Source organism: Hemicordylus capensis, chromosome 2 (genome assembly GCF_027244095.1).
Source record: "Hemicordylus capensis ecotype Gifberg chromosome 2, rHemCap1.1.pri, whole genome shotgun sequence".
Taxonomy (NCBI): domain Eukaryota; kingdom Metazoa; phylum Chordata; class Lepidosauria; order Squamata; family Cordylidae; genus Hemicordylus; species Hemicordylus capensis.
In genome coordinates, this window is record NC_069658.1 from 184,935,219 (window position 1) to 184,961,291 (window position 26,073).

A 26,073-nucleotide genomic window follows, 5' to 3' on the forward strand; every position below is an offset into this window, starting at 1 on the left:
CTACAAACAGACAAACATCTGCCACACAATACACCAGATATCACTGTAGTGGAGAAGAAAGAAAAACAAGTTAAAATAATCGACATAGCAATACCAGGGGATAGCAGAATAGAAGAAAAAGAAATAGAAAAAATCACCAAATACAAAGATCTACAAATTGAAATTGAATGGCTTTGTCAGAAAAAGACCAAAATAATCCCAGTGGTAATTGGTGCCCTGGGTGCAGTTCCAAAAGACCTTGAAGAGCACCTCAACACCATAGGGGCCACAGAAATCACCATCAGCCAATTACAAAAAGCGGCTTTACTGGGAACAGCCTATATTCTGCGACGATATCTATAATAATAACAGCAACAACATTGACAATAAAATTCAGCCATCTCAGGTCCTTGGGAAGGACTCAATGTCTGGATAAAACAAACCAGTCAATAACACCTGTCTGACTGTGTAAATAAATAAATAAATAAATAAATAAATAAATAAATAGCTCCATGCTGCGAAAGGTGTCACCTGCTGAGCACACCAATGCAGGTTTAATCCTGACCAGTTAGCTAACTTAGTAGAAAACTGGCAAATTTCTGACATGTAGGGTGTAACATGTGACGGTCCTACCTGTGTGTAATTCACTACTCTGTGTACAAGAATAACCAAGAGCAAGAGTGACAATGCTTGAGACAGCGGCAAGCAGTGGGGCACGCTTGCAAAACTCCACTTTGCAACAAGCACGTCATTGTCAAGAACATGCTTGTTTCTCTCCCCCCTAAGCAGCAGCAGCCATGGGAGGGGCAATGTGGAGGAAGGGAAGCTTTGTCCTGCCGTGACCTCGGCCATAGCAAGGTTGGCATGGGCCCAGGGACAAAAAGTCAAGGTGGGTCCCAAGGGCATAGCTAGAGCAGAGGTGGCCTGTGTTCGCCCCTCTCCCTGGCTGCCCCTTGGGGTGAGGGTGGGAGACAATGAAGAAAATAGGGCTGGGGGGCCTGCGTTATTTGAACCCATCCACTCAATTATAGCTACACCCCTGGTGGGTCCCAACTCCTTCAGAGAGCCATGAGGGAGAGTAAAGAGCAAGCTGTCAACCAGCCAGCAGGGTCCCCTGCCAGGGACATTTGGTCACTCCCCACCTCACCCCACTGTTCCATTGTGGCCATGTCCCTGCCCTGGACTCCCACCCGTTGTGGCTACTGTTGTCCCAGGTGGAAAGTTCCCCTGGGCACCAACAGGGAGACACTCCACCTTGCTATTTTAAGCAGGAAGCTTGGAGGGAACTGCTCGCCAGGAATGCAGAAAATGGGAGACAAAGGAATCAAGCTGACCCAGACCCTCACAAGACTGAGGGCCCCCAAAGATCTGGTCTATGTTGACAAGATTTGGAGGAGAAGGCAGGGGTGGCCCTTCCGTGAGGTGGTCACCTCAGATACAGGTACAAAGAAGGGCTCAGGGCTCGGGGGGGGTGCCAGCCCCTCGCCGCCATGGATGCCACCACACAGGCCTCCCTCCCTGCTGCCTGTGGCCCACTGCCCTGTTCCTCACATCACTGGGACATGCTGTTTATTTTCCCCTCCTGGCCCCATTAGGGTCCGCCTCTTTCCCCTCTTTCCTCCCCTGACCCCTGAAGTGAGCTAAGAATACCGATGGCACCAGTGTTCCTTCTAACAGGGATTCCCAGATGTGGTTGACGACAACTCCTATAATCCCCAAGCAAAAGCCATTGCAGCTGGGGATTCTGGGAGTTGTCGTCAACCACATCTGGGAATCCCTGTTAGAGGGAACACTGAATGGCCCCACTGCCTGGCTTGATGGCACTGCCTGAGAGTGCTCCTGTGGCACAGATGCTGCCTTCGCGGCCTGGCCTGAGAATGCTGAGCACCGGCTTGCAGATGATGGGGGAGGGGTTTCATATTGTTCTTTGCCTCAGGCAGCAAAATATCTTCGGTTGCCCACGGAAGGAGGGTCCTAAGACTATCTTCTTAAAGTAAGTGAGTGAGTGTGTGTGTGTGTGTGTGTGTGTGTACACACAGACACACTTATATCCTGTTCTTCCTCCAAGGAGCCCAGAGCAACATACATGGTTATGTTTGTTCTCATAACAACCCCGTGAGGTAGGTTAGGCTGAGAGATATGTGACTGGCCCAGAGTCACCCAGCTAGTTTCATGGCTGAATGGGGATTTGAACTCAGGTCTCCCCGGTCCTAGTCCAGCACTCTAACCACTACACCACACTCTCTCTTTTGCCCTATGCCTGCTCTTTTAACACCCATTAAAACGAACTGGCTGATTTGCCCCAGGCCCTGCATTCTGCTAGAACTATCTAAGGACAGCCCTGTGAGTAGGACAAGTGTCCTACCCACCTTTGGGAGCTGTATGTGCTCCCAATTTTCAGCCGTGTGTGTATTAAAAGCTAGGTCAGCAGAGGGCAAAGTTATTGTGTGGAAGGCAGGCACAGGCTCCAATAGCGTTTCCTCTTATATATACTGGGTAGGACGATGCCTGTGCTTGCTTCCCACACAATCACTTTCTCCTCCTCTGACCTAGCTTTTAACTCACATATGGCCAAAAATTGGGAGCATGCACAGCGACTGATGTTGGGTAGAACGCCTGTCCTACCCAGTTAATGGTTGTGAGAACAGCCCTGTTATCTTGTTCAAAAGCCACCTCAAATGCTTAGATAAATCATACATTGTTGTGCATGTTTGAAAACCAATCAGCAAGTTGGGCTGGCTTGCTAGAAGTCCAAGATGATTGACTGAAGAGGGAGGACTAGGAAAGGTTCTTGTTTTGTTTTGTTTGCATGGGCAATCTACCTGCACAGAGGGGAGGAGATCTGAGACTCCTCCTTTGCAGGGGTGTGGGAAGGGGAAGGAAGAAGCAGCTTGCACTTTGAAGTTGAAGAGAAGGAGATGGAGAGAAGGTTCTCTCTCTGCTGTGCTTTGGCTGAAGGCCTGAAGCATCTTTGAGGTGTGGAGTTGCTCTCTTTGAAGAATTATATAGAAGCATATCTGCCTTCTCTGCACTCTACCTGTATATTTGTAAGTAAAGCAAATGTTTCAAAGACATTGCGGCTGTTCTCATGCACAGCCAAGTCTGGGCTAAGGCAGACAAGAATGGGCTTGGCTATGAGTGAGAACCGCTGGCAGCCGCACGGCTACTGGCAGCATCTCAATGGCAAACCCACCAAAGAGGCCTGCCCATTATTGAAATTGAAGACACAAGTGCGCCCTTAACCTGGGCTAAATGACCATGTGTTGGCACCACGTGCTCCTGGCCAATGCTGGAGGGGTCCCAAAAATGCACCTCACTCTTGTGCAGTGCACCATGGGATTTCCAGGGGCTGGGGCAACACATCCCAGCCCGCAACCCTCTGTGCTGCTGGGGAAAGCTGGTGGCCATCTGGGTGCGCCATCTGACCACCCAGCATGGACCCAACAATAGTCTGTGGGGGGAGTAAGTTTTAGCAGCCTTCCTCCCCATACACCCATTAGCCCTTCTCACTGCTCATGAGAAAGGGCTACATAGGTTTTCCCATGCTCTCTCATCCACAAAGGCAGCTCCAGAAGGGGGCAAGCGCCCCACACTTCCCATTTCTGTTTCAGAAATCTAGTATGTGGAGCACAGCTCGCCCACCCATAAATGCCCTTTGCCCCTTCTGTGCCTCCCTCTTTTTTTTCCCTGGTGCCACACTGCTCATCCAAAGGAAATGAAACTCGTTTGAGCTGACCCTGAAAGGGGGGGGGGGAACCCATTTGTGGAAATGGGAAGAACGTAACAGTAGACCAGGGCTGCACAGCTTCAGCTCTCCTGCAGATGTTGGACTACAACTCCTATCATCTCTGTTGGCCGCTGTGGCTGGGGATGATTGGAGTTATAGTCCAACAACAGCTGTCAAGCCAAAGTTGTGTAGCCCTACAATAGACTCAAGAATACCCTGGGGACTAGGAGAGATTATACCTGCTGTTCCTGTTTCAATCCGGGACCAACACTTGGTACAGCCTTACAGGCATATCTTAAGGCCTTCCCTTCCCTCTCTTCCCTTTTTTATATACTCCAAGTCTGTCCCCCCTAAGGTTGTCAACTCTTCAACTGTGCCTGAAGCTGTGCCTTTAACAGCAGCTTGGTTTGCAGGCATTAGCAGGAGATAATCCTGATCTCCATGCTGTGGAAAGGTTCACATGCCGATTCCCACGGAGCAAGCTGCTCTTAGAACTGCAGGTGCAGCAGTTGTTCTTTTTCTGGTCAGCGGGCGTATCCCTTCTCCCTCTCTCTTTAATGATCACCAGTTCCCCCTCCTACCACACAGACTCTGCAAAGGAGCAAGCCAGGGCGAGAGGTTCCTGCTAAGCCTTCCTCTCCTACAGCATCTACCACCACCCTCTCTGCACCCCATTCCTCCAGGCCTGCAGCAGCGGCATCTATTGCTGAGCATCCCAAATCAATTGCAGCAGAAGCTCAGCCCTCATGAGCCCAGGACGGGGCCACTGAGATCAGCTGCATGCTTGGATGAGGAGGAGGGCTCCAAGAGGCTGTGATGGGGTGGGGTGGGGGGTGGGGAGGTATGATTCAGCCAGGAGACAGGCGGGATTTGTCATCAGTGGTTGCATAACTCTGGCAGCAACCTTACAACACCCACAAGTTAGTATGGGTGCCAGTATGTGCAGCCTGATGCTGAAGCAGGGCGTGCCTGCCATCTACTGGCAAAAAGAAGAACTGCACAAACAAGTCTTGTCTGACGTCCATCTCTAGCTCTCCAGCCTTGCATAAGCCACCTTCCTTGGGATAACCAGATTTTGCCATGTCGTTTCTGGAGTACTGAGAATTTTGCCCAGTGAAACTTGCCCCATCATTGTGCTGCAGTGGTGTAAGAAGCTGCAGCTGACAGGATTTTCTCCCAGGCACAATCTCAAGTTGCAGACTTGGTAACCCAGCATTCTAGAGGGACAAGAGGAAATCATCCAGACTCCTATATCTTGAATAGCTTTGTAGGAGAGGGAATGGAGGCTGGGGTTGGTGCACCTGCCAAAACTTCATCTCATGAACATTTTTCCTGCCCCAAAGCAGGGTGTGAGTAGTGACCAGTTGGACAAAGTTTCTGTCCCTTTAAAAATTAAGGCAAAGTTCCATCAGGGCACCACCCACTAAATGCTGCCTTGCCTCTGAGCTCTTAAAAATACCAGAGTTAGCTAGGGTTGCCAACTTCTTTGCTGGCTCAGCTCCTGTGCCTTTGAACAGCAATCTGACATGCAGAAATGTAGCACCTGAAGCATTGACCGGCAGAGAGAGAAGCAGCTTTGCCAGACTGCTGTTGACATGTTTATACAACAAATACCATAGTTCTCAAACCAAACTGGCTTTTGAGTCCAAAGAAAATACGATGTAAATGGAAGGTTGCTAAACTCACAGTGTGCTGTTAAAATTACTAATGAAGTGAGGGTTGAGGCAGCCATGACTTCTCTTTCCCATTTCTCCCCTGTTCCTTTTGCCCTTGCTCCCTCTCCACATACAAGAGGAAGCAAGCAAGATTTCCAGGTGTGCTGCGCTGCAGTTGTGGAGGGGGGGCAGGAGAAGAGAACAGCAACATAAAGGTACAGAGGAAACCTCCAGATTGCATCCTGGCAACCACATACAAATGCCAAAGAACAGGCAAGGGGAAGAACATTTTCAGCCAGAGAGACACCTACAGCTCTCAGCTAGAACAGGCAGAACTTACATAACCAGAGTTCCCAAGCAAGAAACTGTGTATTCACACATGTGGCTTAAAAGCAATTTGGAATGCAAGGGCAGCATTCACATTGGCCGGAATGTTCATTCAAATCATAAGCACCTCTGTTCCATTTGGCATTTTACATTAACAACTGGGCATTTTCACAAAAGGCCAGACTAGAACTCAGAGGCGGCCCTTCCGTGAGGCAAGGCGAGTCAGTTGCCACAGGCAGCAGATTAAGGTGGCAAAATGCCCTTCTGCCCCTAGCTTTTAAAGAAAGGAGGAGAGAAGCGGGGGGTACATACAAGGGGCCAGAGTGTGGCACCCTGCCTCAGGTGCACAAAGGCCCTGAACCACACTGCTAGACCTTGTAAGAAAGGAAGAGACCTCATTTTCATTGTGTCTGGGTATTACCACTATGAGTGGGGATTTATATGATTTAGCATTTCTCCATACGAAACATATCCACCACATTAAAAATTAGATATCACACAGAAAGAAGAGTTCTAGCTTACCCTCTGCCTCTCTGTGAGGGACACATACACAAGCACACATTTAGTGGGGGTCTAGAGGCACCTTCAGTCATGTGAGCCCCTACCTGCAGTCTGAAGTGGTACAGCCCAGACACAAGCTTATCACCTCAGTGAGAACTAGGCCAAAGCTAACACCAATTCTGTAGCTATTTACGCTTTCTTATAATAAAAAGAACATGCAAAGTGACAGCATCACACTATGCATTTCCCCGCCCCGCTTCACATGATTGGCCAGCAGTGGGGGGGAGGGGGTGGGCCAAATTATAAAATGCCACATCACATGTTGTATTAGAAAGAACAACAAAGAAGAAATAAAGAGACATCGAGTGCTGGCAGCTCCATATTTCCTATAAAGTCTAGTTTAGCTCTTAAAGTGTACGTGTGCATATTGGGTTTATTTTGCATCTAATTAGTTTATTGTGCGAATGTAAAATATGCACTGAAAATGGTCCCATTTCAGTTCCGAGGCGGGCGGGCCGGGGGGGGGTGGCACAGAGATTTAGGTGGCAATAACTATTGCTAAGAAATTGTTTCGAATCTCCTGCAGTTCAGCAATGGTCCTGTATTTCTGTCCACAGAGCAGATGGCTGCCTCCTTCAGCTCTAAGTGCTTTAAGAGCAACCAAAATTACAGCACTGCAATGAAAGCAGAGAATTGCTTGAAATGAATCAGAGGCCGACAGCCGATTCCCAACTAAACTACTCAATAAAAATCCCATTGAAATTAATAAGACAAGTTAGTCATGGCAACCTTGTCCTATTGATTTAAATGGGACTTCAATTAAGTAATTTAGTCAGGATGTCAGCCAGATTTTGACTTTGGTTTGGCAGTAATTTAATAAATAAGAATTTTCTGCAAACATTACTCCAAATGTTGCCTCATTCCCAGCTGGGTAAAAGTAAGCAGAAATATGATGTCTACTGAACAAGGTTTTGGTTTTGGCAGGTGGTTTGAGGACGGGACTGTTGTTCATGGTGCATCCACTCATCCTGCTTTTGTCTCTGGCCAACAGGGTTATGCATGGTGTCAGTATCCAGCCAGCTCTACTGACCAGAGGCAAAAGTGAAGCAAAAGAGGTGTGTGCATATATCACAGGAAACGGCGCCTCGCTCAAACCACTTTCAGCTCAAATCACATTAAAAAGTTTTAAAACTATTGTCCGTCTCCAGCCGAAGAAGGTTGGCATTTTTTAATATGTACACTAGTGTCCCCATACAGGGGTGGTGCAAGATGCTTTGCTGACTGAGATGAAAGACAATACGATGCCCCTTGCCCCCCATCTGTGGGTGAGTGCTCAACACTTTCTGGCCATGCTGCTGAGGCAGTGGCAACAGCACATGAGTGTGCACAGACTATTCCCACTAAGCCAGGGAGTAGTGGCAGAAACATTCCTAGCTTAAACTTGAGGCAGTGGGAGAAGGGGTGCTCCTCAGAAGGGTGAGGAGGAGAAAGTAAATATCATACCTCTGTGGGTTGAGGAAGGACTGTGGCCATGTGCAGTGGGGTATGCACATGGTGGAGACCCAGCACTTGCCCTCTCCCGTGCCTCTCACTGCAACTGCTCCTGAGGCAACCATCTCACCCTGCCTCATGGAAGGGCCACCCCTCCCCAAACCCCATCTGCTGCCACCACCCTCCACCTCCGACACCTGAATCATTTTGCCTGCACTCTGAAGTGGCACAGTGCATTTTGCCACCTCAGGATCCTACCACATCGTTCTGCTGCATGTGTAAACCAGGCTTGAGTATGCCCTGCAGAACAGATGTTCCAGATGTTGCTGAATGGCCTTTGGCCATGGTGGCTGGGGATTCTGGGAGTTCAGCATGATCAAGTCCAACATGATCTGGGGACCCAAGTTTAACAACACCTGCCCTAGAACATACCCATCATTCTCCTGTGGCTTCACAGTGTAGGTCAGGGTTTCTTAACCTTGGGCACCCCCTCCCCTGATGTTGTTGGACTACAACTCCCAGAATCCCCAGACATGGCCTTTGTGACTGGGGATTCTGGGAGTTGTAGTACAACAACATCTGGGGGCCCAAGGTTAAGAAACCCTGGTGTAGATAATCAGGAGTCATGGACAAGCTGCCATGACTCATCTTGGCACTAAGGAACCCCTTAATAAGCTTTGGATGAATCCTAGAGTTCCCTGGAGCAGAGTTTTAAAAGCCACTGCTTTAACCAACTATGCAGGATCCTTCTCTAGCCTGGTGTAAAATGCACCTCATTCATCCTCTGGAATTACCTGAATGACTCTAGAGCACGGCTGCACAATCTTGGCCCTCTAGCTGTTGTTGGACTACAACTCCCATCATCCTCGGTCATAGTAACCAATGTCAGGGGTGATGGGAGTTGTAGTCCAAGATCTGGAGGAGCAACATTGTGCAGCCCTGCTCTAAAATGAGGGCAAGTCTCCAGTCATACTTGAATCTCAATCGTTCTTAAAAATGAGGTCTACCCAAACCCGTTTCCCCAGATTTGAAACTAACTCCAGGCAAGTGCTTTCTCATTCATATAACTGGGTAATTTCTGAAGTTTCCTAGGTCCTGAAGTGAGGGGCTTGTTGGCCAGTGGCTTGGCCAGTCCTTCTTCCACCAATGATGCCTGCTGGAGATGCAAAAGGAAGTGGCTGGTGTCTAGTATTACTCACTAAAGAGAATCTGCAGGCATGCTTCAGACATTCCTCCAGTGATGTATCCTTATCAGGCTGTTGTGTCACACAGCCAGAATAACCAAATGCAGAAGAGCACACTTAACTGATAAGTTTCCAGTTCAAATGGCACTTCAGCCATGAACTTGCTAGGTAGCCTTGACTTTTGTTTGCGCCGTCTCCAACATTCAACCACCATCTGGGGATAGTAATGCGCAGGGGTCAGTCAGTGGCAGACACAGGATCAAGCCCCACCACCACAACCAAAAGGCAAAAGCATGTGGAGGAAACGGTGGTTGGGGCCATAGGACTCGCCCGTAGGCCACTTGGAAGTGGCCACCATCACCTCATCAAAGTGGGCCTCCACTCCAGTAAACTGGGGATTAGACCAGAGCGGGGAAGGAATCAGAGCACCGAGCTTGTAACCCAATTCACCAGCAGTATAAGCTTGCAGGCAGAAGAGGCACCGTTCAGCTTCAGTCACAGACTGGAAGGTTCACATTCATGGAGAAACAATTCATACAATCCATTTGCTGTGAGCATGACATGGTGGTAGCGTGTGTGGATTCTGTGGAAGAGACACCAACCATCTTGCTAGGCTTGTGCATCTGAAGGGGTGAATGCGTACTGTGGTTTTGCCCATTAACAACAGCCATTGCCACACAGCATTACTGTTTCACTTGTTTATTGACATGTGTGAGGGGAGGGGATGCACAAAGGAAACGACCCCCACATCAATCCCCACAAGAACCACAAGAAAATCTCCAGCTCCGAGCGACACAGCAAAGCAAATGTTCAGTCTGACGGGGGAAGAGGACAGATAGTGGAGGGTATGGAGAATAGGAGAGGGCCATTGACCTTGCTGACCTCCTTCCCTTGCCAACATCTTCTTTGGGGGATCAGCCTAACAAATGGGGCACCACTCAGATAAGCAGTTTGGATGGTGGAGTTGTCTTGTAGCGGCTGGTCCTTTTCCACGAAAGGGAGAGAGGTGCTGTAGTGATGGCTTCAACATTAACTGAAAGCATGGTCTGACTCATCCAGGAGTCCAGGCCTCTTCCTGACAGAACCCAGCCAGCTCTCCCCTTCTCTAAAATTCTAACAAGGCTTTGTCTAACTTGGCCAAACAATAACAGTAATAAATTAACAGAAGGCAAGACAGACATAGCATTCTAAGAGCAGATTCTTCACCCACAACATGCACTCACAGTTGGTGCTACATACATACCAGCAAGTCAAATACTGAATTGGCCAATTGCTTCCTAGAACAAAGAGATGTGTCAACTCAGTGTCTTGCCCCAAATTTCATGCATTAGGAAAACCAGACTAATGTTTTTTGTTAGGTGGACATATGCTGCTTTAAAACCTATGCTTGTATTTGTTCTTCTTTCACCACACACATACATATCCAGGATGGGGGAAGAAGGAATGTGAGCGGGAGATATCGTGGACACTAGCTAATAGGTGCTTGCCACAACTGCCTTTTCCCTGGTTCAAACTGTACTGGACTGAAAATCTGAAGAACTAGGCTCCCACAACCCAGGGCTCACCCCAGAATAGGGTTTGTCTGGAGGGCAATGTCAGTGCTATGAAATCACCTCCACCACTTTTAAAATGTTACATCTGTCTTCACCCACAGGGAGCCTGGCAGAGCCAAGCTACTTCCCTACTGAAGCCCTGAGCATCCCAAAGTGTCTAGCCATTTGCTTCTCAGTCCTGACCCAGCTCTCATATGCTAGTTTAGTTTTGGGACTCCTCAAGGCTCAAGATGCAGCTCTGCTGACTAGGACATTCCCTGACCATTCCAGAGTCCACCGTCCCCACACAGCTGTCTCGCTACTCGGGGGTCCTTCAGTTCCACCAGCTCCTCTCCAACTTATAGCTACCATTTTGTTTCCATCACAGGGAGGATAAAGATGGTCTCGCTTCAACCTCTATCTGCAAAGTTGGTTGGAGGGAGGTTTCCCGCTCCTTGCCACAACATCCTAGCCTAACTCTCCGCTGGCCTCTGTGACTGACATAGATGGGAGTGAGGCGAGTAACACACACACAGCAGGGTCGTGATGGGTCCACCAACCTCAAGGGGATTGGACTTTGGTCCCAGGCAGGGTAATTCTGCACTCTGCTAAGAGCAGGCTGGGCAGTGGTTGACTTGACTTGACTCCACTCCTGGGCCCCTGAGGGCAGAGATATCCCCAGAAGGGGGAGAAGGAAATGAAAGGACACCCCATCCCTTGGACAAGGGTGCTGGCGCAGCGTCGTGGCTGTGAAGCCGCATGCAGGAGGGTAGCTCATGCAAAGGGCAGCGGCCCAGGCTCTTCGGGCACCTGCGGAGGGCAAGAAACATGTCAGAGGCCTAGGAAGTGTCTATAGCACTATTCCCCACCCCGACAGGGAGCCACAGCTCGCAGAAGCGCCTAGGCTTCGCGTTCAGAAGGTCCCAGGTTTATTTATTCTTTTTTTTTTCATATTCATATACTGCCTGATAGAGATCTCGAGGCAGCTGACATAAAATTTAAACAAAACAAAAAATTAAAAAGCAACCGGCCATGAAACATTCGACACAATTTAAAAACCATCTGGAATGTAGCCAAAAGCCTGAAGTAACAGGTGAGTCTCCAGGTGGGGCTGGGGCAAGGCCTGAGCACGTGAAGGAGGCCTGGAGAGCTGCTGCCAGTCAGTGCAAACCCTTCGCTGCTCGAGGGACCTGAGGCAGCTTCACAGGGGCACAGAATCCTCTCAGCCCCATACACAGGGGAGCCCTGTTCCTGAAGAGGCAGCCTATAGGCCCCATCAGATCTCTGGGGCCTCCCTTTCTGCCCCTCCTACTGCCATTGGTACGCCATTCCCAGCCACCATTTTGTTTATGATACTGTGCCTGTATGGCCTCATAATGACACATGGCAGCCAAGGCTGGGGTATTAGCCAGCTGTCAAGGGAGCAGCCAGCAGCCTGCAGGGTGAGCCAGCTCTCTCCTCAATTCAGCTGAGAAGCAGCTTTCCCATCACAGTATATCACTGCTGCCATTTCCCCTGCTCTCAGGCCATTGGGGATGGGGCCATCGCTTGGCATGCAGACAGTCCCAGGTTCAATCCCTGGCAGCATCTCCAGGTAGGGCGGGGAGAAACTCCTGCCTGAAACCTTGAAGAGCTGCTGCCATTCAGTATAAACCAGGCCTGCACCACTTCGGCCCTCCAAATGCTGCTGGACTACAGCTCCCATCATCCCCAGCCATTATCCCAGTCCAGGATAGTGGGAATTGTAGTCCAACATCTGCAGGAGGGCCACAGTTGTGCAGCTCTGGTATAGACAAGGGGTTCTCAACGTTGGGTCCCCCGATGTTATTGGACTTCAACTCCCATAATCCCCAACCAAAGGCCACTGGGGCTGGGGATTATGGGAGTTGAAGTCCAATAACATCTGGGGACCCAACCTTGAGAATCCCTGGTATAGACAATGCTGAACTAGATGGAGCAATGGTCTGACTTGGTATAAGGCAGCTTCCTGTGTTCCTAGGCTCTAACCATATATAAACACCCCTGCTAATTGGCAAAGGGGCACCTTTTTTCAATGGTGGCTCTCTTCTATTTAGCAGGGGGAAGAGGATAGTAGGGGGAAAGGCTGACAAGCCTATCCCAGCAGCTTCTGGCAGGCAGGGCCACCCAAGTACCCACCTCTCTCATCACCATTTCCCGTGCTGTCCCCCGGAAGTGGCCTCTCCGATTTCCTCGCCATCTGCACCAGGTCCCAGCTTGGTGATGTGGCGCAAGAAGGATGTGGCGTTGAATGCTCGCTTCAAAAACAGAAAACCTTGTTATCAATAAATGGCGCATCAAACTGCTATCCAAGCAACTTTCCCTGACATGGAGAGGGAATGACAGGAAGAGCCTCCGCTGCTGCATTCCTGAGTGCCAGGCTGCCGTTAAAAACACAGAAGCAGGGCCAATAAGTGAAAATGAAATAATGAAAAGGAATACATGAAATGGGCCAATAAATGGGCAGTCCCCATCGACTCCTTTTCCTTCTGACCTCTCTCAGCCGGTTGCTGCTTTTCCTGAGGCCCATACACCCGTCACGGTCAACATGTGTACGACGGGTGTAGAGTGCACACAGGTACAGTCATTCCCATGTCATGTTGAACGCAGGGACAGAAGTACACTTCCTATCTGTACCATGCATCTGAAGGGCCTGTATCCAGGTTCACTTTTAAAATGGACACAGGTACAGTCGTTCACATCAACACGTGTATGAGTGTGCCGACATGTGCACACAGGTACAGCATAGTGTCTGAACTGGGCTCTGGTCTTTCACTTAAGCAGGGGGTCCCATCCTGAATCCCCAGATGTTGCTGGGACTACAGCTTGCATCATATCCCCAGCCATAACAGCATTTGTGGGGCCCCTAACAGAACAATTGTTTTTTGCAAAAAGGCAAACTTCACCCACTTGCCCCATTTGCCCCTAAATTGGGGATCAGAGCTTAATTGACTAATGCCCCTGCTCAATGGGCAAAGCGGCACCTTTCATAGTGGTGACTCTCTTATATTTAGAAGGGTAAGAACAACTGGCTCTCTCCAACCCCAGCACAATATCCTTCCAGTGGCTGTTGCCACATCTTTGTTTTGTTTTCATCTTGCCTCTCTTTTGAGACTGTGAGCCCTCTATTGTAAACTGCTTTGATAACCTTGTTGTTGAATGCAGATTTTATTATTATTATTATTATTAGGGCCAAGGCTCAGTATTGCAACATATATTCATGTTGTTATTAATAATGAGTAAGGATAGTGACAGTGTCTCATCATCATGCAAAAACCTGCTTCCACACATCAGGGGGCAGGGCCATCAGGCTAGAGGGTACAGGCTCCAAGTAGGCTTGAGCAACACTCTCTTTAAAATTAACCATGGCAAAAGGAGTGCAGAATCTCCCCACCTGAGCGTAAAGTTAAACTTGTCCTCTTACCTTCCACTGGCTGCGAGCAAAGTTCTTCTGGATCTGTTCACACACAGAGCCATGGATATCTTTTTCCAGAGCTGTATCTCCAGAGATCCTGAGGGAGGGAAATATATTTTATTATTTCATGGCGTCATGAGCCAGAGTCTAGTGTAAGTGGAGCTGGCTTGTGCAACTCAAAACACGGAGCACTTTATACATGTATGTGTGTGTCTCAGTGCACTGCTGTTCTACCAGCGTGTAACAAGATACACATGCTTTTGGTTATCACCAAAAGCAGAGTGAAGACTCAGAGTTGGTCCTTTGCCATGAGTTTTTTGTTACTATGATGTTGCCATCACTATCTTGCCACATATTTTACTGCAGGTGGGATAACGTCCAGGAAACAACTGAAGCATTTAGAATTAGGTCGACGGGGGGTGGGGGTGGCTGAGTTCTCAACCGAAGAGAGAAGGGTGTGTAATCAAAAAAAAGAAAATATATGCAACAAGACTGGCATTTCCCCTCTGAGGGGCTAACTATATGTTATGTGAAAATTCATGAAACAGAGCCAACAACTTAAAGAAAAGGGAAAAAAGAAAAGAAGAGAAAGAAACGAACTATGGAAAGGGAGATTTTGAGTGGAAAAATAGTAGGGGGAAGAAGGTACATAGCCCTTTCCCTGCCTCCTGCTTCTCTGCTCCAAATTTCCTTCTCAAGTAGCTCCATTTTGAATCCTATTGGGTGAAAAGCCATGGAGGGGTGTAAATTTAGAAGAGAAACAGTAGGTGGGGGAAGTGGTTAAGCATCCCCTCTTCCACTGCTGCTTCTCTCAGAATTACCCTTTCACAAATACGTTATTTTTAAAAAAGAAAAAGAAAAAAGAGTCAGAGCTCCAGTACAAACATTTGCACATAACATGCTGTTAACCCCTTGACCTGCAGGAATATAGCAAGTAATGGGGAAATTGCACATCCAAGATGGAGATAATTTGACTCATGAAACAAAAATAAGATATTTTGTTTGTACTACAGCTTATTTCAATATATCTGTCACCACATACCTCTTAGTTACACCAAACTCTTCGTTGGACAGAGTTTGATTACACTTCCAGCCAGGGCTGATAGCACTGGTATCGTTTGGCAGCCAGCTGCCAAGGCCCAGGGCCCTCCAAAAGGTCCACAGCTGATCCCAAAGACCATACCTGTGCCCACAGCCTTCATGTGCTAGCGGCAGAGCAATTCTCTCAGGGCCCATCCAAGTAGGAAGGGGCCCACGGAGGGCAGTTTGCCAAGAGCCCCCTGAAACCTGGAGAGACAGCCTTGCCTCCAACTAGAAATCTTAGCAAGGGGCAAAGTTCTCAACCTCCTCTTCCTAACAAGGCTTCAACAGATGCCATCAACCCCTCAGATGGGACTTACCAGGGATGCTGCAGGGCCTGTTCACAGGTGAATCGTTTCTCAGTATCACGTTCTAGAAGGTGCCGGATAAAATCTTTGGCTGTGTAGAAACAAAGACATGGACCTCACAACAATTTCAATTAAATATCATTATTGCAGTCAGCAACCAGTCTTTGATACATAAAACTTAAACACAAATTAAAATCAAGATAACACAACTTAGACATAAACCTCATGAATGCCTTGGCTACAAAAGCGGTTACAGGAATAGGCACTGACATGACTGCATTTGCTATCTTGGTTGGTGAACCACCTCTTTTCTTTTCTTTTTAAAGTTAACAGGAAAGGGAGGGTGAGGAAAAATTTGAGTGATAGTCATGTTGTTCCCTTTTGCTGTTGCCAATAGGCTAGTCTTAGCTGCTGATGACTTGAAACGCTGTCTCTAGAACGGAGCACTAGTTTTCACTGAAGCGGTAAACCAGTGTCTGGGTTTGTACCACTTCAGACACCAGGTGGGGGTTCACCTGTCTGGATATTCCTTCACACAAAAAACACTAAAGCACTACGTCAAGGAGAAGAGTTCCTATCCGACTTTGTCCCTCTGACATATTGTTTTCTATGAGCAGGGATTTTTGTTAGTGTTGTTGGAGGAGAAATCAATTGTGTGAGCTACCTCAGTGAGTCACCATCTCAGTAAAAACTAGGCCACTAACTCCCCGGAAAATGTCTAAAATTTTATGGAGTCACGCTTGTAGAATGGAAGTGTTAAAATGGAGGTGGACGCATGTCTCTGTGAGGAGTCTCTGAGACCACTCATAAATACCACAGGAGTCTATTCACATTTACTGACCTTTCCTGCTTTGTACCTATAAACATTCCATATGGGTATGCTATAAGCCTAATTCAGACATCATAAAACCACACCACTGTAGCTCTGTACCACAGGGCAAAGGGGGAGGAAGTCCCACCCCTGCAGTGTCAATCACCCTCATGGCCCGTCAGCTCACGCTTACGGGAAGGGTTCTACCCGTAGTGGGGGGCACTTCCTTGACTGCTTGCCTGAAGTAGGAAAAGCCCTAAGCGTGATGGCAGGCACTTCTTTGATTGCGAGGCTGGATCAATCCAGCAAGGGAACCAGTGGCTAATATCCCACAACCCAGCACTGGGTCGCAACCTGAACTTTGACAACCACTGTTTACATGACCCTCCAGTAAGGTCCTAAGACAAAGCGCTACAGCTCTGGAAGTTGGGAGGTAATAAGTAGGCCACCCCAAAGTCACTTGTTCTCTGCCAAAAAGTCCAACTAGCTGTGAGCAGGAAGACGGGTAGTTTTATGCACACCTCTTTGGGTGTTAACCAACACAAGCACCCCCGCAGCAAACCACTCACCTGACTCGGAGATGTCATCCCAGTATGGAGAATCAAACTCATATTCCGCTTTCAAGATCTGGTTGAAAAGTTCAGAGTCGTTCTCATCATAGAAGGGGGGGTAGCCACAGAGCCTGCAGGCACGAAATCTTATGTAAGTGTATACCAAGACAGACAGAGCGCCCTCTAGGGGCCGCTTCCAGGGCTAACATGCAAGAGGCTGCTCTGGGAAGTGAAGAGATGGGATACGCACAAGATGTAGGAGATGACACCAAGTGCCCAGGAGTCCACGGCTTTTCCATACGGCTTCTGTTCCAGGATTTCAGGGGCTGTGGAGATCACAATGGTCAAGAATGAGAGAGGAGGGCATACAGTCCCTCACTGCAAGCCTCATCTCCATTGTGACCACATGTAAATCAGAAAGAAAGAAAAATATCTTGCCAGTCTGATTGGTCTTGTAGCTCTACCCTTCCCACCTCTTCAAGCCACACTCACCCACATAGCCAGGGGTGCCGCAAGCTGTGGCCATGATCCCATCAGCCTCAATCTTGGACAGTCCAAAGTCCGTAATCATAATCTTAGCATCCTCAAACGGAGTGGCATAGAGAAGGTTTTCGGGCTGTTGGGGAAGCAGAATAGAATGGGGTTACCCTCTTATCATGTCACACTTGTATCTTGCTCTTTAAAGATCTCAGGGAAGCGTATGTGCATTGTTGTTGTTCTATCCTCACAACAACCCTGTGAAAGAAGTGTGAGGCTATGAAATCATGACTGGCCCAAGAAGCCACTCAATGAGTTTTAGAGCCGAGTAGGGATTTATTATATGTGTACACTGCCCCAAACCCACGGCTGTGGGCATTTTACAGCAACATAAATTATTTTATTCATTCATTCATTCAAATTTGTACAGAGCCCCAAACTTCTGTCTTTGGGTGGTTTTAATTATGAAATTAAAACCTTAAAACAGTTTAAAGCCACAGGTTTAGTTAAAAAGCTTGGGTGAATCAATGTGTCTAAAGACTTTTAAAAAGTTGTCAGAGATGGAGAGGCTCTTATTTCAGCAGGGAGCACATTCCAGAATGTCCAGGCAGCAACAGAGAAGGCCCGTCCCTGCATAGCCACCAGACAAGCTGGTGGCAACTGCAGACAAACTTCTCCAGATGATCTCAATGAGTGATGGGGCTCATAGTGAAGAAGACATTCTCTTAAATACCCTGGGCCTAAGCTGGTTAGGGCTTTATAGGTTATAACCAGCACCTTGTATTTTGCCCAGAAACTTATTGTTAGTCATTGTTGGTTTTTTAATACAGGAATAATAGGACCTGGAAACCAACCAGGTTGCCACATTCTGTACCAACTGCAGCTTTGGACTATATACAAAGAATACCCCACATAGAGTACATTGCAACAGTCAAGTCTGGAGGTTACCAGCATATGTACCACTGTTCTTAGGTCATTTATCTCAAGAAATGGACACAGCAGGTGTATCAGCTGAAGCAGATAGAAAGCACCTCTGGTCACTGCCTCAACCCGATATACCAGGGAGAGTTTGGGATCCAGAAGCACTCCCAGACTGCATACCTGTTCCTTCTGGAGAAGTGTGACCTCATTCAGAACTGGCAGATCAAAATTGTCTCCCAAGTTCAGACAATAAATGCCACCGTCTTCAAGTCAGTCTCAAAATTCAGTCTCAACTGGTTATCCCTCGTCCAGCCCACCACTGCCTCCAGGAAGGCATTTAGGGAGGTTATGCCTTCTTCCAATGATGTTGACATGGAGAAATAGATTTGGGTGTCTTCAGCATACTGATAACACCCTGCACCAAATCTCCCAATGATCTCTCCCAGTGATTTCATGTAGATCTTAAAAAGCATTGGAGATAATATGGAGCCCTGGGTGACGCGATATAACAGTTCACATTTTGAAGAACAACAGTATCCAAGCGACACCATCTGGAATCTGCCTGAGAAGTAGGAACAGAATTTGAAAAAAGAACCTCCCAAAGCGAAGTCCACTTATCACAGTCATACACTCCAGTGTATGAACGCAGAGTGGGTCGCCTAGTTAGCCAAGGATAAGAATGGGGCTGTAGCTCAGTGAAAAATATCTGCTTTGCACATGGAAGATTTCAGGTTCAATCCCTGGGGTCTCTGAATAAGGCTAGGAAAAGACCACACACACACACACACACACCCATCTGAAAGCTTGGAAAGCCATTGCCAGTCAATGCAGTTAACAGTGAGTGAGATGGATGAAGGGTCTGATTCGAGATAAGACAGCTTCTCATGTTCCTATATGTTAAGCACCACCCCTGCTCAGTTTCTAATTCTATCAGCTCGATAAATATAGAACTCAAGATCCCCCGGTGCCATCTGTTGCTCTGACCGCAGCCTGCACAACTTGAGTGACTCATCAGCCAAGCACAGTTCTTAATGGGTTACTTCCAAAATGGGTGGGTGGCCTGTCCAGCACCTGGCAGGCCACTGTACTTCACTGATGGGCTGTGTTTGGCTTGGTGGCTCACAGGTTGTGCAGGCAGAGGTGTTAATAAGGCATCTCTAAAGATGGGCAAGCAGTGACTGTAGCCTCCACCACCCCTAGCTTGAGGCTCTTCGCTTGACCTGGACTGATCAGCCCTGTTCCACCACCACCGAAACAGGCCTTCCTCCCACTTAGCACATTGGTCCACCCACACACCTAGGATGAGAAAGCATCTTCCCTCTCCTGGCTCCAATTACTAGCTGCTGAAGATCAGTAAGACCCGTCACTGAAACACAGGAAGGTGCCTTATACCAAGTCAGTCCATTGGTCCATCTAGCTCAGTACTCTCCACACTGACTCCTGCGGCTCTCCCAGGTTAGAGGCAGGAGTCTATCTGAAGATGCCAGGGAGTGAATCTGGACCCAAGATGCTCTTCCCTCTTGAGGCTGGTCTTGTGGTAGCAAGCATGGCTTGTCCCCTTAGCTAAGCAGGGTCCGCCCTGGTTGCATATGAAAGGGAGACTTGATGCGTGAGCACTGCAAGATATTCCCCTCAGGGGATGGAGCCGCTCTGGGAAGAGCAGAAGGCTCCCAGTTCCCTCCCTGGCAACATCTCCAAGATAGGGCTGAGAGAGATTCCTGCCTGCAACCTTGGAGGAGCCGCTGCCAGTCTGTGAAGATAATACTGAACTAGATAGACCAATGGTCTGACTCAGTATAGGGCAGCTTCCTACGTTCCTATGTCCCCCTGAGCCATGGCCCCATCCCCTAAGGGAAACATCTTGCAACACTCACATGTAGTCTCCCATCCAAAAGCAAACCAATGAGACAATTCATGCTTGCCACCACCAGACCAGCTCTACTCCTGGCCGAGGAGAGGGGCAGCAATTGTCCCCCTCTTGCCTTGTCTGGCAACTTCTGTCCCTCAGGCGACTCTCTCCCTGCCCACTGCCGAAAATAGAATGCTGTGCTCTATCGAACCTTTAGTCTTGATTCAGCCTAAACACCATTCTTATGTGCACTGGTGGTTCAAAACCCCTATGTGCCCGAGGCAGAGAGCCAAATGTCCTCTCCCATCCTTACATAGGAACAGAGGAAGCTGCTATATGCTGAATCAGACCATTGGTCTATCTAGCTCAGTATTGTCCACAGACTGGCAGCAGCTCCTCCAAGGTTGCAAGCAGGAGTCTCTCTCAGCCCTATCTTGGAGAAGCCAGGGAGGGAACTGGGAACCCTCTGATGCTCTTCCCAGAGCGGCTCTGTCCCCTGAGAGGCATATCTTACAGTGCTCACACTTCTAGGCTCCCTTTCATATGCAACCAGGGGGGACCATGCTTAGCTAAGGGGACAAGTCATGCTTGCTACCACAAGACCAGCTCTCCTCTCTCAGTATAGGAAGCTGCCATATACTGAGTCAGACCACTGGTCTATCTAGCTCAGTGTTGTCTACACAGACTGGCAGCGGCTTCTCCAAGGTTGCAGGCAGGAATCTCTCTCAGCAATATCTTGGATATGCCAGGGAGGGAACTTGAAACCTTCTGCTCTTCCCAGGGCAGCCCCATCCCCTGAGGGGAATATCTTACAGTGTTCACACTTCTAGTCTCCCATTCATATGCAACCAGGGCAGACCCTGCTTAGCTAAGGGGACAAGTCATGCTTGCTACCACAAGACCAGCTCTCCTCTTGTATGCAGGCTCTCCCCCGCCCCCATTTCCCTCCCTTTTCTTAAAGCAGGGGCAAAAAGCCTCTGCCTCACTAGTGCCCCCATAAATCTTCTGCCTGAGGCAACCACCTCACCTCACCTCACCTCACCTCACCGAAGGGCTGTCTCTGCTTAAGTTCCCAGCCTTGTCCCAAAGGCTAGTAGCCTGCTGGATATGCTTAACTGCTACCGGTGTGCAAAAACAAGCCTTTAAGTAGATGAAGACACATTTCATGTCTCATCTGGTTTGTGGTAGATCAAGAGAGAGAGAGAGAGCCCAGAATCTGGCTGGTCTATGTATATAAGAGGTATATTAGTGATCAACTTTGATGAGAATGTGTAGCCCCTTTAGCTCCAGGGAATGAAAGCGATCTGCTCTAACCTCTTTTGTTCCAAACTCTGCCAGCTGGCCTGGATACACAAAATCTGCTTTCTTGTTAACATTCAAGGCTAGGTATCTCTGAGCAAAGCATGGGCTCAGGCCTGGAAGCCGGCATGCAGCACCCTCCGGCAGCTGCCAGGGCCCCAGCACCTTGGTAAAGAGAGCCAGCGTGGTGTAGTGGCTAGAGTGCTGGACTAGAACCGGGGAGGCCAGAGTTCAAATCCCCATTCAGCCATGAAACTAGCTGGGTGACTCTGGGCCAGTCATTTCTCTCATAGCCTAACCTACTTCACAGGGTTGTTGTGAGGAGAAACCTAAGTATGTAGTACACCGCTCTGGACTCCTTGGAGGAAGAGCGGGATATAAAATGTAAAAATAATAAAAATAATAATAAAGCCAGTCACTGATATAGGTGGTCTTGGGTAACCCCAGGAAGCATGGGTTCAACTGTGGGGGGGAGCTTTCACACACACCCCCAATAGTGCCTCAGAACACCATCAAGGCGCTGAGGGGGGCGGGGACATGGTGGCTGAGACATGGTGGCTGAGAAGAGCTTCACTCATCACTGCCATCATCAAAGTAACCCCTGACCACCAGCCTGGGGTAGTCACCAACATAGAAGGGTCACCCAAGGGCACTTTGCTGAGGATCCCTACTCAAACCTGGAGCTAGTGCTACGAGGGCGTCTCCTCAGTCCCAAAAGAGACTGTTGTTGTGAGTGGGCCTCCTTCCCCTATCCCAAAGGAGAGGAGAGCTGGTCTGGTGGTAGCAAGCATGATTTGTCCCCTTAGCTAAGCAGGGTCCACCCTGGTTGCATCTGAATGGGAGACTAGAAGTGTGAGCTCTGTAAGATATTCCCCTCAGGGGATGAAGCTGCTCTGGGAAGAGCATCTAGGTTCCAAGTTCCCTCCCTGGCAACATCTCCAAGATAGGGCTGAGAGAGATTCCTGCCTGCAACCTTGGAGAAGCCTCTGCCAGTCTGTGTAGACAATACTGAGGTGGATAGACCAATGGTCTGGCTCAGTATATGGCAGCTTCCTCTGTTCCTATGATCCTATGGGCAGCCCCAAAGCACCCCAGTGTCCTTTGCCCTCTTACCTTGAGATCTCTATGAACGATGCCCAGGTCATGCAGGTAGTTCACAGCCTCCAGCACCTGCCGGATGAGCTGGCTGGCGTCCTTTTCAGTGTAGTAGCCTCGCTCAATTATGCGGTCAAAGAGTTCCCCACCTGTTACACTGCAGGCCAGAGAGAGAGCCGATTTACATTCCGGATCTCCCTCAGCACCTGGACTAATTTAACAGTGAGATGCAAGTCCCTTTCTCTAAGCAGAAAGATAATTCAGAAAAACTAACATCCACCCCAGCTTTAAAAATTTTCCTGGGGCAGTTTCTGTTGCCGAGTTGCCTGGTCTTCCCTGATACTAGGAGCAAAGCCAGGACAAATTTGGGGATTATAATGAATTCTCCCTCTCTCTTCAGATCCCTCTTCCAAAAGGAACTTTTGCATGAAGCATTATTCCAATTCAGACATTAGGCTATATGAGTGTACAAATGTTTGTACACTCGTACGTGTGTGTGAGAATGACTATACCTGTGTTCATTTTAAAAACAAACCTGGATAGGCATGGTACAGATAGGAAGTGTACTTCTGTATCTGCGTTCAACAGAACATGTGAATGACTGTGCCTGTGTACAGATCTGTACCTGTGAGCACTGTACACTGGTTGCACAAGTGTTGAACATAACATGTGAATGGGCCTATTGGCTTGGCCTCTTAGCCTTCAGCCAACTGTGACCATGCCCAAGCACCTGAAAACGGCACTGGTCCCCTCAGTCCTTTCCTCGCCAGGTCTTCCTCTCCCTGTGTTGCCTTCCCAACCCCCAGTGTCAGAATTTAAACAATAATAGCAACAGCAATAGCAATAGCACTTACATTTATATACCGCTCTATAGCCGGAGCTCTCTAAGCGGTTTACAATGATGTAGCATATTGCCTCCAACATTCTGGGTACTCATTTTACCGACCTCGGAAGGATGGAAGGCTGAGTCAACCTTGAGCCCCTGGTCAGAATCAAACTTGTAACCTTCTGGTTACAGGGCGGCAGTTTTACCACTGCGCCACCAGGCGCAACAATAAGCTCCTTGGTGGTGAGGCAGGGACTCCTCTCTCTTATTTCGCCCATGTTACTTTGTGAAAAGTGCCCTACACAGAGATGGTGCTATGTATATTTATCCATTTTGTCCAACCCCTCGCTGCTTGGTCAAAGAGGCACCATTTAAAGTGTGCCTCTGTAAAGCACAATCATAAAACACAATCTGCTTGATGAAAAGACAATCTTATACTCAACAGGAGCAACTGCTCCATCCAACCCCCCCACACACACACACACCTCTCCAGCTGCTGGCTGTCCCCTCTGTATTCTTCTTCTTAGATTGTGAGCCCCTTTGGGACGGGGAACCATTTCCTTATTCCTTTCGCTAAGTAAACTGCTTTGAGGGCATTTTCGTTTAAACTAATAATCACTCATTCGTTCAATTTTGTATAAATAAATAACAGATGTTGAATTTGCCACTCCCAGTGCAGAGGGTCTCTCTGGAAAGGACAGCTCACTTCCAAAGAGCACTGGGGCACACAGACACCCCCAGGCCAGTCTGAAAGGCAGGGGCAAGTTTGGAGCAGCAAGGATCACTACTCACAGCTGCATGGCCAGGTAGAGATGGGTGGGGCTCTCGTAGATGTCTTCCAGAGCCACAATGTTCTCATGCTGAATCCTGCAATGTAAGAAGTTAGCAGTGGAGGAAGGGTGGGCAGAATTAGCACTCCGGGATTCTATCCAGGCTCTGGGAAGGGTTCGTGATGGAAGCTCATGAGGTTAAGTACCTATCAGACTGCAAGAACCCAAACCCACTTTGCTGTCCCCACAAAAAGGAGACCCCTTATGCTCCTCCGCCAACCACAGACAACCGCCTGTGGTTAACTGCTCAAAACCCAATGAACAAATGTGTGGGGAAAGGGAGGGAAGAAAACAGACACAGACCCTTACTTTTTGAGCACAGCAATTTCATTCTCCACTGCTGCTTCCTTGCCCCGCAGGGCTTTCTTCGGAATACATTTGAGCGCCACCAGGTGTTGGGATCCATGCTCCTGTGCCAGGAGCACCTCGGAAAAGGCCCCTCTGAGGGAGAAATGCACCAGAAAGGTCAAGGGGGGCAGGGTAACTCACATCTCTACCTACCCACATACACACACACACACACACAATGGTCTCTAGAACTGGACGCAGGCAGCACGAGAAAAACCTAAAAAGCAGCTGTAGCACAATATGAGGAGGGCCAAGGATCCTTCAGGCAGGGTGTTTAGTCTGGGATTGCCACACCTTGTTCACAAACTCTTTTTTGGGGGGGGGGCAATGTGGGATATGGCATGTCGTCACCCATCCACTTGCTTTTTTTTCTTTTAAACACAGAAAATCTGACTTTTTTGAGACTGGCAGTCCAGCAGCACAATATCACAACTAAGAACAGTTAGCACTGCTGTTCCATCTTTTTTGAGAGGTGTGATTTTGACGTGTGCAGTGATGTCTTGGGTGGTTGAGCTCTAATAGTCGGCAACTTCGCTTCTCTATCTGGGCACACCTTCACCATTACATTTCCCTCGGCACCATTCTGGCGCCACGGTTGTTTGGGAATTGATTTTAATTTGCCCAAATATGCCTCCTTTAAAAAAAAATTAATTCTTCTCTGAATTAATAAGAATTAGAAACAACATTTAAGAAGCAGAAAATTGCAAGCAATTAAGGAAGAAAACTTGCAGGAATTAATCCATTAAAGCGGCCGCTTCAACTACATCGGGAGAAGGGCAAGAAACATCTTCAAGGCCATAATTAAAGCTCTGCTTTAGAATCATAGAATTTTAGAACTAGAAAGGACCCTGGAGGCCTTCTAATCCAACCCCCTGCTCAGCGCAGGAAACTGCTACAGCATCTCTGTCTGTCCAGCCTTTGCCCCAAAACCTTCAGTGATGGAGAGCCCACCTCCACAGGAGGCAGACTGTTGGACAGCTCTACTGTGAAGGCATTTTCCCCTAATGTCTAGCCTGAATCTGCTTCCTTGTGGAGAGCAAGAAGCTGTTCTTTGAGAGCACTTCCAGCTGTGTCCCTTGAAGCATCACCCACCTGCTGCTTTTCTGCTTGGGGTTGCAAACAGAATGGCACTGCTACTTCCACACCAGTGGGTTTTTGTGCCTTTTCATAGTGCTGTGTTCCACCCATGCCAAGAGGCCTTCCATAATGTTAGATGATAGAAGGACATAGGAAACTGCCATATACTGAGTCAGACCCTCGGTCCATCTCACTCAGTATTGTCTACACAGACTGGCAGCGGCTTCTCCAAGGTTGCAGACAGGAATCTCTCTCAGCCCTATCTTGGAGATACTGCCAGGGAAGGAACTTGGAACCTAGATGTTCTTCCCAGAGTGGCTCCATCCCCTAAGGGGAATACTTTACAGTGCTGACACTTCTAGTCTCCTTTTCATATGCAACCAGGACAGACCCTGCTTAGCTTAAGGTGACAAGTCACGTTTGCTCCCACAAGACCAGCTCTTTTCTCACCCTCCCCTTTTTTACCCCTCAAGTTTTGTGTATATTGTATTATCAGGGCATGCACATATACAGCAGGTATGCCTGTGTGCACCTCTGCCATTGTTTTTTTTTTTAAACAACTGGTTCCATGTTGACATAAGTTAACTATAAGCACTCATACAGTATTAGTGCCACATTAATAAGGCATTAAGTTACAAAACTATTGTATTTTTAAAAAACTGAACAAGGGCCCCTCACCAAAACACACCCTCCAGCAGCACCCTCCAATAAAAAAAAAGGAAAGGGAAAAGTTGTAGGTGTGGAGATGTGACTCAGTCTCACACACACACAA

At 48.3% G+C, this 26,073-nt stretch overlaps 1 protein-coding gene across 3 annotated transcripts in view; it reads right to left on the reverse strand.

The window, feature by feature from the left end:
• Window positions 1-9,547: 9,547 nt before the first annotated feature.
• PNCK (pregnancy up-regulated nonubiquitous CaM kinase) overlaps window positions 9,548-26,073 on the reverse strand; it is a 28,978-nt gene continuing 12,452 nt past the window's right edge. For all 3 annotated transcript variants that reach the window (XM_053300205.1, XM_053300207.1, XM_053300206.1), the window contains exons 3-12: window positions 24,186-24,317; window positions 23,839-23,913; window positions 22,239-22,377; window positions 17,072-17,195; window positions 16,830-16,905; window positions 16,598-16,710; window positions 15,230-15,308; window positions 13,839-13,926; window positions 12,554-12,672; window positions 9,548-11,206 (exon numbers count right to left, since the gene is read on the reverse strand). In XM_053300205.1, coding sequence (XP_053156180.1) covers window positions 12,562-12,672; window positions 13,839-13,926; window positions 15,230-15,308; window positions 16,598-16,710; window positions 16,830-16,905; window positions 17,072-17,195; window positions 22,239-22,377; window positions 23,839-23,913; window positions 24,186-24,317 — 937 coding nt within the window. In that variant the 3' untranslated portion in view covers window positions 9,548-11,206; window positions 12,554-12,561. The remainder of the gene's footprint in view (window positions 11,207-12,553; window positions 12,673-13,838; window positions 13,927-15,229; window positions 15,309-16,597; window positions 16,711-16,829; window positions 16,906-17,071; window positions 17,196-22,238; window positions 22,378-23,838; window positions 23,914-24,185; window positions 24,318-26,073) is intronic.